The sequence below is a fragment of the Kogia breviceps genome, chromosome 14 (assembly GCF_026419965.1).
Source record: "Kogia breviceps isolate mKogBre1 chromosome 14, mKogBre1 haplotype 1, whole genome shotgun sequence".
NCBI lineage: Eukaryota > Metazoa > Chordata > Mammalia > Artiodactyla > Physeteridae > Kogia > Kogia breviceps.
Genome location: NC_081323.1, coordinates 18248335 through 18261875, shown reverse-complemented (window position 1 = coordinate 18261875; position 13541 = coordinate 18248335). Strand labels below are relative to the sequence as shown.

The 13541-nt window shown below is 42.8% G+C and overlaps 1 protein-coding gene across 2 annotated transcripts in view; it reads right to left on the bottom strand.

Annotated features, from left to right (window-relative positions):
- The window catches only part of CHD6 (chromodomain helicase DNA binding protein 6), a 215825-nt gene that overhangs the window by 101860 nt on the left and 100424 nt on the right, over positions 1 to 13541 (bottom strand). For both annotated transcript variants that reach the window (XM_059038586.2, XM_067013433.1), the window contains 2 exons: positions 12363 to 12510; positions 10399 to 10548 (listed from right to left, as the gene is read on the bottom strand). In XM_059038586.2, coding sequence (XP_058894569.1) covers positions 10399 to 10548; positions 12363 to 12510 — 298 coding nt within the window. The remainder of the gene's footprint in view (positions 1 to 10398; positions 10549 to 12362; positions 12511 to 13541) is intronic.

Sequence of the window (13541 nt, the reverse complement as noted above, 5' to 3'; positions counted from 1 at the left end):
CATTGCTGCGCATGGGCTTTCTCTAGTTGCGGTGAGCGGGGACTACTCTTCCTTGCGGCGCGTGGGCTTCTCGTTGAGGTGGCTTCTCTTGCTGCAGAGCGCAGGCTCTAGGCATGCGGGCTCTAGAGCGCAGGCTCAGTAGTTGTGGCGCACGGACTTAGTTGCTCCGAGGCATGTGAGATCTTCCCGGACCAGGGCTCAAACCCGTGTCCCCTGCATTGGCAGGTGGATTCTTAACCACTACACCACCAGGGAAGCCCGTGTTTAGTTTTAATGGATATTGTCAGAACTTTTCCCAAAGTGGCTGTAACAATTTTTACATCCAACAGCAGTGTATGGGAGTTGCAACTGACTTGATACTGTCAGTCTTGAAAATTTTAGCCATTCCCAGTGGATGTGCATTATCATCTCTTCGATTCACATTTCCCTGATAACTAAGGATGCTGAGTATCTTTTCATATGCTTATTGGCCACGTGGATATCTGCACTGTGAAGTTCCTGTTCAAGTCATACGCCTATTTTAAAAATTGTCCTTTTTTCTGATTGGGAAGAGTTCTTTATATTTGCGAGAGTTTAATATATATCTTTATTTCTCAATAAGAGTCCTCTGTCACAATCCATTACAAACATTTTCTACCAATCTATGGTTTGCATTTTCAACCTGTAAATGTATCTTTTGATGAACAGAAGTTCTATATAATCTACCTTATCAATCTTTTCTCTTATGTATTTTTGTGTTCTGTTTAAGGAATCTTTGCTGCCACCAATGTCATTCATTAAGCCATATATGTGGTTGTAAATCTTGTAGCCACATTAAAAAACAGATGAACTTGATTTTAACAATATTTTATTTAAACTAATATACCCCAAATATTACCATTTCAATATGTAATCAATGTAAAATTATTAATGGAATAGTTTACATTATTTTTCTCACACTAACTCTTTAAAAATCTACTGTGTATTTCACACTTACAGCACATCTCAATTCAGACTAGGTATATTTCAAGTGCTTAATAGTCACACACAGCTAAGTACAAGCCATGCTGGGCAGTACATACCACTCTATTTTGTTCCATTGGTCTATTTGTTCTTCCTGTCTTCATTGTGGCTTGATTACAAAGTCTGGATTATGGTAAGTGTTCCAATTTAGTTCTTCCTTTTCAAGATTGCCTTGGCTAATCTAGGTCTTCTCTACTTCCATCATCAATTTCTATCAGAAAAACACCCTGCTTAGATTTTGACTGGGACTGAACTATAGACATCTTCACAATATTGAATACATGTATGTCATATATTGCTCTATTTATTTAGGTCTTCTTTAATTTCTTTCAGCAATGTTTTTCATATAGAAGGCTTGTATCCTCTGAGGGTTATTACAGGGTATCTAATACCTTGATACTATTATAAATGGTATTTTACAATTTTCCTTTCCTGATTTGATGTTGCTAGTTTATAGAAATTGTTTTGTTTTATTTTTACTATATTGTAAATGGTGCCAATATATTTGCTCGACACAGGGTTACCACAAACCTTCAATTTGTTTTAAAAAAAAGTGCAATATCTGTGAAGTGCAATAAAGCGAACAGCAATAAAATGAGGCATGCCTGTATTTTTTCTTTCATTAATTAATTATTAATTTTTGGCTGCGTTGGGTCTTTGTTGCTGCACATGGGTCTTCTCTCTAGTTGCGGCAAGCGGGGGCTACTCTTCGTTCCAGTGCATGGGCCTCTCATTGTGGTGGCTTCTCTTTGTTGTGGAGCTCAGGCTCTAGGTGCATGGGCTTCGGTAGTTGTGGCACGCAGGCTTAGTAGTTGTGGCTCACAGGCTTAGTTACTCCAGGGCATGTGGGATCTTCCCGGACCAGGGCTCAAACCTGTGACCCCTGCATTGGCAGGCAGATTCTTAACCACTGTGCCACCAGGGAAGTCCTGTATTTTTTTCTTTTTCCTTAGTTTAGTAGCCAGGACCTCCAGTGTATTTCTGAATATAAATGAGAATAATGGAATCTTTTTCTTACTCCCAAATTCAGAGGGAAAGTATTCAGTACTGTACCATTTAATATAACATTAGCTGTCAGTTTTTGTCTACTGACTTTTAAGATGTTCTTTCAGTATTTGGTTTTCTACAGTTTAAGATATGCTTAGTATGGTTTTCTTTTTTACATTTTTCCTGCTTGGGGGTTACCTGACATTGAAGGTACTAGCTGATATCTTCATCAGTTTATGGGAATTTCTGGCCATTCATTTTATCTTCAAACACTCCTCTGATTCACTCTCTCCTCCATGTCTAGGACTTTTTCACTGCATCCCAACTGTCTCTTTATCCGTTTATGCTTTGCTCTGTTCTTTCCATTCTGTTTTCTGTGTGTCAATTTAGAAACTTTCTGTTGATCTGTCTTCAAAGTCGCCAATCTTATCTTCTACTGTATCTAATCTGCTTTTAAACTCATTCACTGTGTTCTGAATTTTATAAATTGAAAATTTCAGTTTTACAGTGTTGATCTGATTCTCTTTATACATTCAATTCTCTGTTGGAATTCTTTACTTTATTTAGAACTTATTTTGTCCATCTTTCCCTCTATTTTCTTTAACACATTAATCATGGTTATTTAAAAGCTATTTTCTGCTAACTCTGTTATCTGGATCATCTGGGGTCTGCTTCTTTTAACATATTTATTTTCTTGATTTTCAATTTCCCAACCTTTTCGAATATCTAATAATTTTTTACTGTATGATGAGTACTGTGAATACTGTGAATAAAAGAATAATCATAGCAGCTCCAAACAATATCTTCTACTACAAGTGTTTCCTATTTTCTCTTAGACAAACAGGGAGAAGGAGTGGGTCCCATTGGTCCAATCAGGGACTGTTGGGTCAGGACTGGGTTACTGTTAAGATTCAGTCCATCTCTTGTTTTACCTGTTCCTTGAGTATGAATGTCCAAGGTCAGTGACTGTAAGTCCAGCAGGTCTTTTTACTCCTGAGCCCTGAAGTCTCCAATCCCAAGCAGGTTAAAAATCTCTCTTAAGGGAGAGTCAGGTTTTTTTGCAGTAGACCCATCCTTTTAGTGAGATTTTATCTCCTAAAAGTAACATAAGACTGTGAGATTTCAATCTGCCTTCTGGCTGAGCCACTAACTTCTTGGGCTACCCCAGAATTCATCAAATGTCTCCAGAGGAAAGCTCCCTGTTTTGGGAATTCCTTTAGTTTCCAATCATTTCACCAGCCCTGCATAATCAATCACCAGCAGGGTCAGATGGTTTTTCTTCAACCCAGAATAGTCTCTTTTGGGCCCAGCTCATCTAGAAACAGCTCTTCTCTGTCTGGAATTTTAGTTCATCTAATTCTTGTTGCTTCCACAGCTATCAGATGTCTTTAAAAATATGTCCTTTGCAATTTATCTTTTTCCCCCCTTGCAGCAAGTGTTGGCCTGCCATGCCCTACTATACCCTTATCCGAGAATAGAATCCTCCAACACTAACTCTTATTTTTGGAGTTCCCTAGGGCCTAGTTTTGGGGCTTTCTTTTCTTTTCTTTTCTATCTATACTCATTCTCTTGGTGATCTCATTTGGTCTCATGGTTTTAAATACTGGCTATGTTGTGTTGGCTGCCATATTTATTTATCCTCTCCTATGATTACAGACTCTTTTATCTAGTTGTTACTTGTCATCTCCACTTGAATATCTCAGAGATATTTCACACCTAAGATGTCCACAAACTAAACTCCTAGTCTCTTAGCCCACCCCCCACCCCTACCCCTTCTACCTACAATTTTCCCCAGCTGAGTTAAGAAGAACTCTATCCCTCTGGGTGTTCAAACCAAAAATCCTGCTGTAATACTGACTCTGTTCTTTCCTCTCCACACACCCTATCTCATCAGCCAAGAAATCCTGTTGAGTTTACCTTCGAAGTACATCAAGAATCCAGCCATTTCTCACCCCCACCTCTGCTTCTACTCTGGTCTAAACCACCTTCATCTCTTACCCAGATTATTCCCAACTGCCTCCTAAGTAGTCTCCCTGTTTCCACTCCTGTCCCACTGATCCATTCTCAACAGGACGTTCAGAATGGCCCTTTTAATTAAGTCACTCTTTTGCTTACGCTGCTTAAAATGTTTTTCTTTTCACTTGGAGTAAAACCAAAAGTCTCCCAAAGGTCTACAGAAGCCCACAGGATGTGCACCCACCTCTCATCTCCCCTGTCACCTTTCAGGTCTCCTTGTCCGTCTCTCATACACACCAGGCATGTTTCCACCTCCGGGACTCTGCTACTCCCTCTGCCTGAAACACTCTTCTCCCTACACGACTCCCTCACCCCTTTACTTCTTCACTTCTTGGATCAAATACTACCTTTGTGAGGCCAACACTGACCACCCTACTTAAAACTGCAGGCTTCATTCCTGAATCCTGTATCACGCCTATTCTGATTTTTTTTCCCATACCACTTACCACCATTGACATACTACACAATTTTATTATTTTCAGATCGATTATCAGCCACTCCCTAGTTATTTCTACCCTTTGGAGGTTCTGGGCTTGGCCCTTTGGCTTTCCATCGCACGTAGGTTCAAAATCTTGCAAATATCTGGAGGGGGAGATCGGTTGCGTGTATGCTGCAGGCTTCCTCTCCATTTGCTGTAGGCTCCCTCCACAAGGGCAGGGACTTCTGTCTCTTTTGTTCCTTGTCTCCAGCACTTAGAACAATCCTTGGCGCTCAATAGTGTTAGGTGCTCAATAAATATTTTTGAATAAATAATGTTAAGAGATTTTGCAATACAAAATGGGATAGCAGTATAAAGCAAGTGCTATGGGAACACAGAGCCAGAGTACCTGGACAAATTAGGAGAGGCTTTGGAAATGAGTTGGCTGTCTATTAGCATTAAACTTTCATAATTGCTGAGCACCTTTCCTACCTACTTCCAATTCTGTATAACCCAGACTAGCAAGCAAGCATTCATACGTGTACACCCATGCTAAAAGAACAACTGTCTCTCCTCACCAGCAGGTTGCTTCAAATAGTCTCTTACTCTTACCTACCATGAAGAGCAGAAAAAGACGGTTTCTGATGATAGGATTTTTTTTTTTTTTTTTTTTTTTTTTTTTTTTTTTTTTTTTTTTTTTTCCAGTATGCGGGCCTCTCACTGTTGTGGCCTCTCCCATTGCGGAGCACAGGCTCCGGACGCGCAGGCCCAGCGGCCATGGCTCACGGGCTTAGTTGCTCCACGGCATGTGGGATCTTCCCGGACCAGGGCACGAACCCGTGTCTCCTGCATCGGCAGGCGGACTCTCAACCACTGCGCCACCAGGGAAGCCCTGATGATAGGATTTTGATTGCTCTCAGAGTTTTAAACTAGGACCAAATCCAAGGAAATGTTAATACGTGGATGAAGAAAGCACAGGACTTTACTCTGAGGATTAAAAGGATGGTGCGTTTAAAGCATTCTTCATTACAGAAAACTTTCAAGTAAAAATTAAGGTATTTGAAATAAAATTTCAATTTATTTTTTGGCACTAGTTAAAGAATAGGGGGAAACACACTACTAGTATTAAAAAAAAAAAATCAATGGTTATCATCAAAATACTGACAGCAGGCTTTTATCCTATCCTAATAAAAGGGAAAAAAGAAAGTAGCGTTTCCAAAATACACATCAAAGTAGGAAGAAAACTGGAAAATCAGGATTTTTTTTCCCCTAAACAGAGATTGTGCATAAGCATGACCATGTGTGTATAAACACTCAGTGTATACAGATACACACAGATATAAACTAAATCTGCTTGCCAAACATACTTCCATGACAGCCATCTGTTCTCAACTGCTTGGAGTTTTCTCAAATTATCCTTCAAAGGAGACCATTTTAGTTCATTCACTTTCATGTCAGAACCTCATGAAATTAAAAATTTATTTTCTTAGGGAAAATTTCAAAAATTTTCAACCCACATACCCCCGACCTCAACCAACCACCTGATTCACTTCTATTCAGCGAGCCGTAAGGAAAGGCTCTAGCAAGAAGAAGCAATTCCAAAACACAAGCATTTACCAAGTGCCATGGAAGGTCCAAAGTGGCGTCCAACGAGGTGCCCAGTCTCAGGCGCTTACACTCAGTGAAAGCAAGATAAAACATATTTTTCTTAGAAATGTACCAGTGGTAAATTCTAATCAGTGTGACAGTAACCCTAAGTCTGGCAGCAAGAGTGCAGAAAGCAAGAATAGCTTGGAGTTCACAGAATAGTAATGTTTTAGTTGGGCCCTAAAGAATGGTGGCCCATAAGAGGACTGCAAACAGGAAGGAAACTCGAAATGCACCCACAGGATGAAAGCACCAGGATATGGGAAGCAGGATGCAGACTTGGGACACTAAGGAACCAGTCTTAGTAGAGAAAAGCATTGCACAGAATGAGGAGTGGGGATACGTGAGGGTAGACAGCTAGTGTGCAGCCACATTCCTTTAACGATCAGGCAGGAGTTTTGATCTAAAACAGGAGTTAAGAGGTAACCACCTTAGGTTCTTGAGTGGGACACTGAAAAAAGCCAAAAACTTCTCTGGTATTATGGGAAAATGAGTCTAGTAATGGATTGGGAAGGACAGGGACCTGGGGCAGGGAACGACAAAAGTGCAAACTGTGGTCATTTGACCACTGGCCTCAGCACAACGGGTGGCAGCAGAACCCAAGAGGAAACAAAGACAGGAGACAATCTGAGGAAAGACACGGGGTGGGGAACGGTGGTGTGGCCAGTGGAGAAATGGGAAGAATGAAAACCATCCTCTCGGGCCGAGTGCATAGGAGCCTAAGCACTGAGTCACGCGGGCTGGTACAGAGCTAGAGCCATGCCAGCCAGAAGCCGCGCTGCCAAGGGGCCTGCCCACGGCTGTTGGTGTCAGAGTGAGACGTGGATGAACACCAGTGGGAAGACTATGCCAGTATGAAGAACTGGAGAAAACAAGAGCCCGAGAAAAAAGAAAAACACTTCACTTTTGTCTTTCTAATCCAGGAGTTAAGAATCACACCTGTTTCTGTAGTAAGTTTTAAGCATACTTACTCATTATTCACATATTAAATAAATACATGACAAGTACAACTGAATGCAAGTCTTTATGTTAGTGACTACCCAACATAAAGTACTACCTATGTTAGGTGAAAATTGTGATAAATTAAAAAGTGAGGCTTGTTTTGTAAGAGTTTACAATCTAATGGCGGGAACAATCAGGAGTGATATTCAGAACAGAATGGCAGAGGCACCGATGAATCAGAACAGTCACAGGCTGTGAACAAGTGGTGGGAGGATTCTGGGGGACATCAGGCATAATATTATAAATACTCCACAAAACAGAAGAGGGAAAGTGCCATACTTTCATCTGAATAGTTCCTGGGGGTTAATGTAAATTTGACTTTATTGAAGCTCTTTCATGTCAGAGAGATAAATTAAAAAAAAAAAAAAAAAAGATTATAAACCCTACCCTAACGAAGCTCATGGTTTAGAAGAAGGAAACAAAAACTGGCCGGTGTTTAAAGGACAGTGACGAAGTTAAACATCTTAGAGTTAGACAGAGGAGGGGCACTTATCCCCAGCTCAGGGGGGACAGGGAGCTTCCTGGGGGAGGTAACAACGGCGCTCAGCCCGCCAGGCACGGGAAAAGACCAGACGAAGCAGAGGGTACCGTCTGCAAAGCAGCAGAAGGAGGCACAGGAGAACACCAGGAGTGGATATCTCATTCAAATTCAAGTCCTTCTGTCCCAAAGGCAAAATCATACAAACCACACAAATTGTAGGAGGCAAAAACTGAGACAGCCTTGGAAAAAATCTATACACTAAATGTACCATAACTGTGAAAGTCTGTCTCTGTTCCAGGCACCGACATCACTTTGACAAAGAATAAGAAAGCGAAGAGTCACAGTCAGGCTGGAAACATACTTCCAGCCCTGATCCCATATCCCAGCCAGGGGACGGGCCTCTAGACTCCGAAGCAGGGCTGTGCTAATCTGCCAGTCCTGAGTTAGACTGAATCATGCGTAAAGATGTTTTTAGCAACTCACCACTAGGTAAGCACTGCTGAGGTTGCAATTTGGGGCTGGGACAGTGGCCAGCAGCCACAAAAGTGGGCTGAGCATGCTGATAAGACACTACAAAGAAAGCGGGGAGGTAGCAGTGGGGCCTTTCTGGTGCTGACTGCACACCCTTCCTCTGCCCCAAGCTAAAGCCAGCAAAAGCAGGCAGACACCCTTCCAAAGGGCCTTGGGAGAAGGATGAAGGAAAAGCCTCATCTTCTTCCATTGATTTTCTGTGCCACTGGACACTTTGAGGATTGCTTGGAATCCAAGATGAGATCCCTGATTTCGGGGCTTTGTGTTGTCCTGGGAAATCTCTGTTCAGACCCCCCCCAGGAAGCCCACCATGTAAAACAGGTGCAAGCGGAGGGCTCCACAGAGCACTGACCGTGCAACCCGCTCGACCCCGCGCAGGCTGTCCAGTCTGCCCTGTGGCGTGGAGGCTAGAACCACATAGCTGCCTTGCTAAACATCAACGCCAAAACCACGTATCGGGCCTCTTTCTTGTTTAAATTTAGTCACAATTTTTGAGGCGTAATTAACGCAAATTCAGATTCCAGCTTATGTTTCACCACTATAAACTTTCTCTTTGCTGTACCCTTAAGAAGACAGAAAGAGCCTTGTTAGGATATATATAAATTTCCTGAATTATTTCTGTCTGATCAGCTAATGCTGCCCTTCAGGCACCAGGGGAGAAGACAGAACAACAACTGAAATATGGTTAATGACTTGGGCTAAATGGCTACTAGGAGAAAATAAAATCCCTTAGAGTGTTTTAACTACCAAACCAACCATAAAATCTCCAAGGAAGAGAAACCCACTGTAAAACAATGTAATCCTATCACTTCACAGCAGCCTTGCAAGGGCTATTCTTAACTATGTGCTTGAAAAGTAATATTATGTGGAAATGCATTACTCTGGAGGCAAGGTGGTTTACACAGATAAAGCATCATGAGCTCCAGGAGCCAGCCACACAGTGTCCAGGAGGAAGGGCAGGTATCTGTGCTATTGCTGCACACGCAGAACATGAATGCTGCCAAGTCAGCAACAGTGATTCCGTAACAAAAGACAGCCTGTGTCTCAGAACATGCTGCCGGCAACGAGGCGCCTCCTACACGCACAGCCTGTTTCTTTTGCTTCTCATTCCTCCTCTGTAAGCTCCTTGGCACAGACCTCCTCCTTCTCCACATTTACCCTCTGCCTTTCTAGCATCGGGGGTACCAGGTCCTAATGCTATCCTTTTCCTCCCTGATACTGCTGCCAATGGAAATTCCTAAACTGCATATACGGGCATCCTGCTTCTCTGCTCAAACCCATCAATGCCTCCTGCCCCTCATTCAATCCACAGTATGAATGAAGGCCAAATACTTCAGCTGACAGCCAAAGCTTGCAAAACATGACTCTTCCTACCACTCCAGGCTCGTCTCCCACCACTCCTCAAATCAGACCCCACCACCTGGCCGAGCTCATCAAGCTGCCATACCACATCCTCCGGGACCATCAGGCTGTGAGGCTGTGGTCCACGTCGGAAACGCCTGCCCTAAAACCCTGACCTCCCTCTCCTGTCCACTTTTCCTTCTGTGTAGCCACTGTATCCAGCACAGACTTCTAAGACTGCACTTATCACAATATCAGCATAGCCATATGCCTCTTCTCCCAGATAAAACTCCTTGGAGGCAGGAACCATGCCTTGATACTCATCCTTGTATCCTAGGACCTGGCCCTGCAGTGGACTCTCAATACACATTTGTAATCCAACGCCCAACTGTAATTACTAGTTCGTGTGATTCCATTCATGGAAAAGCTATTTACTATGTATCAGACTTTTACATTCTAATGGGAGAGACAAAGAAATAAAATGAAATCAGAAATCAGAACACAGTTATAAGCTGTAATAAGAGCTACGAAAGAAACAAACAGGAGTGAAATAAACATTAGGACGAGGGGCAGGGATCTACTTTAAATGAAAGAGTCATGTAAAGCATATGGTAAAGAGCATTCCAGGCAAAAGGGACCATACAGGCAAAGGCCAGTAGGTGGGAAAGAACTGCTAATTCATGGCATTAAAAGAGGCAAGTCTTTTAGCTGGAGAGTAATGAGAGAGATGGTGAAAAGTCATGTATCTGAAAAATGAATTTGGTGAATTAGGGAGAGTGTGATGACAGAGGGGCCTGCTAAGCACAGTCAGGAGTCTAATTTTATTCTAAGTGCAAGAGGAAGCCACCTGAAGGACAGAACCAGCAGTTAAGGTGACCTAACTTACGCTTAAAAAAAGAGCCACAGTACAGCTCCATCAAGTAGTCAAAATGACTGTCCAGCCGAGGCCAGCAGCCCAATCTTAAGGCCGTACCTCCGCCTGCCAAGCCAGTGTAGAAGCTGAGAGGGCAGATGTCCGGCCGGCTCCAAGGACGGCGATGGTTTCCCCATCATCATCCACCACTTTGAAGTCCAGGTCCTCGTTGTATTTTCTGCGCTTCACTTGCCGTCCTGAGCGCCGTTTCTACAGGACAAACACACCCGCCAGAGAGACTACATATGAGTCAAAGGGAAAAGCTTGCACAAAGACACGCTCACCTACACTCACTCACAATTGAAGGAGACCTCTCTAACTTCGCAAAAAGAATCTTCCCTAAACATAAATCTTTTCAGAACTAAATTCACTCAAAATGGGACCCAGGTGAGGGAGGGGAGCCAAATCACCAGGATCCAGTGAGAAGAATGTGTAGCCCCAGAATCCAAGGAAACGTGTTTTATGCATCATTGCTTCCTCCACTCCACTTTCTGGAATCGGTTTCTATTCCAGTAAAACAGGGATGGGAAATAACTTCATCATCTTTGAGGTCCCTTCCAGCATACCTGGAAGCTCAGGGTTTATGACAATGATTTAATAGTTTTTTTGGTTTTGATTTTTTTTTTTTTTTTTGCCAAATTCACTATACTTACCATGTACTTCTAGACAGCTAAACAATACCAATTTTATTAGGACTTATTTTGAGAATCTCCTAACACCCTTTGAAATGCAAGCAGACATCTTACTTAAGTGTGACAAAATAAGATTCGTGACTCACCATGAAAGGACTCATCTATAATTAAGCAGCTTGTGACCTTTTAGAGAGATAACATTCACAACAAAGCAACCAAGTGGCTTTCCTCAAACAGAAAAACACATGGTTCATCTCTACATACACATCATATCCAAGCAGTAGGAACACTTCTGGGAACCATTCACCAGCTAGCTTATTCTTAGATACTTAAACCTTACAAAACAAAACGAAAAGCCAAACCTCACCCGCCCTTATCATCTAAAAGATACCTCCTGGGGCTCTCTCTGTGTTCCCATCATTTCTTCACTGTGTCACCTCTATGACATTTAATTTTACATGAGGGATTCCACATAAAAAGCTCTCCCCCCAATCCCACGTACAGATCACCATCCTAGAAACAATGAACCCCCCCCCTGCCAACTCCCATCAGCCTGATGTACTTGCTGCTCTGCCCGTCAGGACACTTAAGAGCCACTAACCCAAGTTTACAGGCAGTGAAAGGGGGGTCTCTGATGTGACACTCCAGACACTACTACTTATTTACCACTACAACCTTAGAAGTTGACACCTTCCTACAACGAAGATCACCTAGGAATCCAGGAGGGTCCAGATGATTCTTAAGGAGCAGTAAGTTGGTCTTACCCTAAATGGCCCCCATGCAGTAGCACAGCCCAGATAAACTGCTGTGGATGTCAGAGGAAACAGCACTCTCAAATATTAGAACTCAGGTCCAAGAGAGGCAGCCTCAACTCAGACAGAAAATTCCTACCAATGTCCTGGGCATACTTTGGCATGTTTTCAGAAATCTCACTTAGGTGGGCAAGTCCTTTGTTTCCATGTTTCCCTACCATCTTGGCAAAATGAATCAACCCCTGACTTTTCCAGCATCTGGGATTATGAAAGTGTCCTTGTGTAGACTGGCCTAGCACGCTGAGCCCTAAATGTATTATCTACGTGGCAAAACAGGCCCTCTGAGCCTTACCTAGTTTGGATCACAATTCCACTTTCCACATTCACCCTTACTGTGGCCTAATATCATGCTACTTTGCAAGAAGGAAGCAAACACCGCTAAAAATGGGGATATTATTAGTATAAGGACCAGGATGCTGAAGAAAAGCCTGTGGTCACCCACTAAAACACTGAGAGCCCAGCCCAGGTCTGTGTGCGAGATGCAGGCTGGAGACAGGGAGAGAGGAGCAACAGGATCAGTGTCAGCAAGACCCCGCCCGGCAGCCGTAGCGCCCACCAGGGCTTCCGGGCACAGCTGTACCTGGCTGTCTGCAGACTCAGAGGGCTCCTCGGGACTCCGCAGGGATGGGTTCGGCAGGCCCTGATCCAGCTCTAAACTCTCCACTGTGGTTTCACTTTTCCTTTTTCCTTTCTTCTTTTTCTCCACTGGGGTTGGTCCTTGCTCCTTGCTACAAGGAGAAATTCAGAATTAAAACTGTTGGGCAGTTTTTAAAACTAAGATTTCTCATGTGATTACAGTTATGATAGCACCTCCTGGAATTCTTGGGCCAGGATAGGCTTTAATGGAAAATCTACAAGAGTTTCTTCCCAGAAATTTGCAGAAATATGGGAAGAAATATCTACACAGGTTGATGCAAAATTCCCTTTTTTATACCCCTATCATGCCTACTATAGATATGATTAATGTGATAAGAAATAATATGAACATCTCCAAAAAACCTCACTTTCAGTTTCACATAAATGTCTTCTCTAGGAAGTTTAACTGCTTCACAGATATTGAGAATCATCCACTTCCAATCTCCCTTTAAGTTACCTGCAAAGAGACATCTCCCTAATCTGTCATCACCCTCTACTGAGAATGGTCTATGCTTAAGAACTTGGAGTACTAAGAGCTCAAAACTGAAGACAACAGTGCCCAGCCCCTGAAGAGGTTGTAATGACAGAATTCTTACAGACCACCTAGAGCTATAGCCCAATGCAGCAGATGGATGCTTCTTGAGAGAGGTGGAAATGGGCAAAGTCCATCCACCCTGGAAGGCCCTACTAAGATGGCAACATCTCTAATAAGCCTTTTCAGGCCCTGCTGGCTGATAAAATCTCTTTTCTACACTCCCAAGCACCTCAACTGTGCTTTGCATAAGGTATTCAAACTTTAATCTTTCACCAAAGTTAGTCATTACACGTGACACCAGGCTCAGAACCACAGAGGACGTGGGATCCTCTGCAGTGGCTCGATCAACATTTGCTGAATGGATGAATATTTTACACTTCTCTGAGGTGTCCTATCAGACTCTAAGTTCCCAGAGGACAGAGAGTATGCACTTGATTACGTTTTGTATTCCTCACAGTGAGTAGTCTTATACCTAAAACATACTAAGGATTCAATATTTACTGGATAGATAGATAGACGCATCAATGGATAGATACGATTACATGTCATCGGGGAGATTTGGGAAAACACGTTTGAGCAGAGATATAC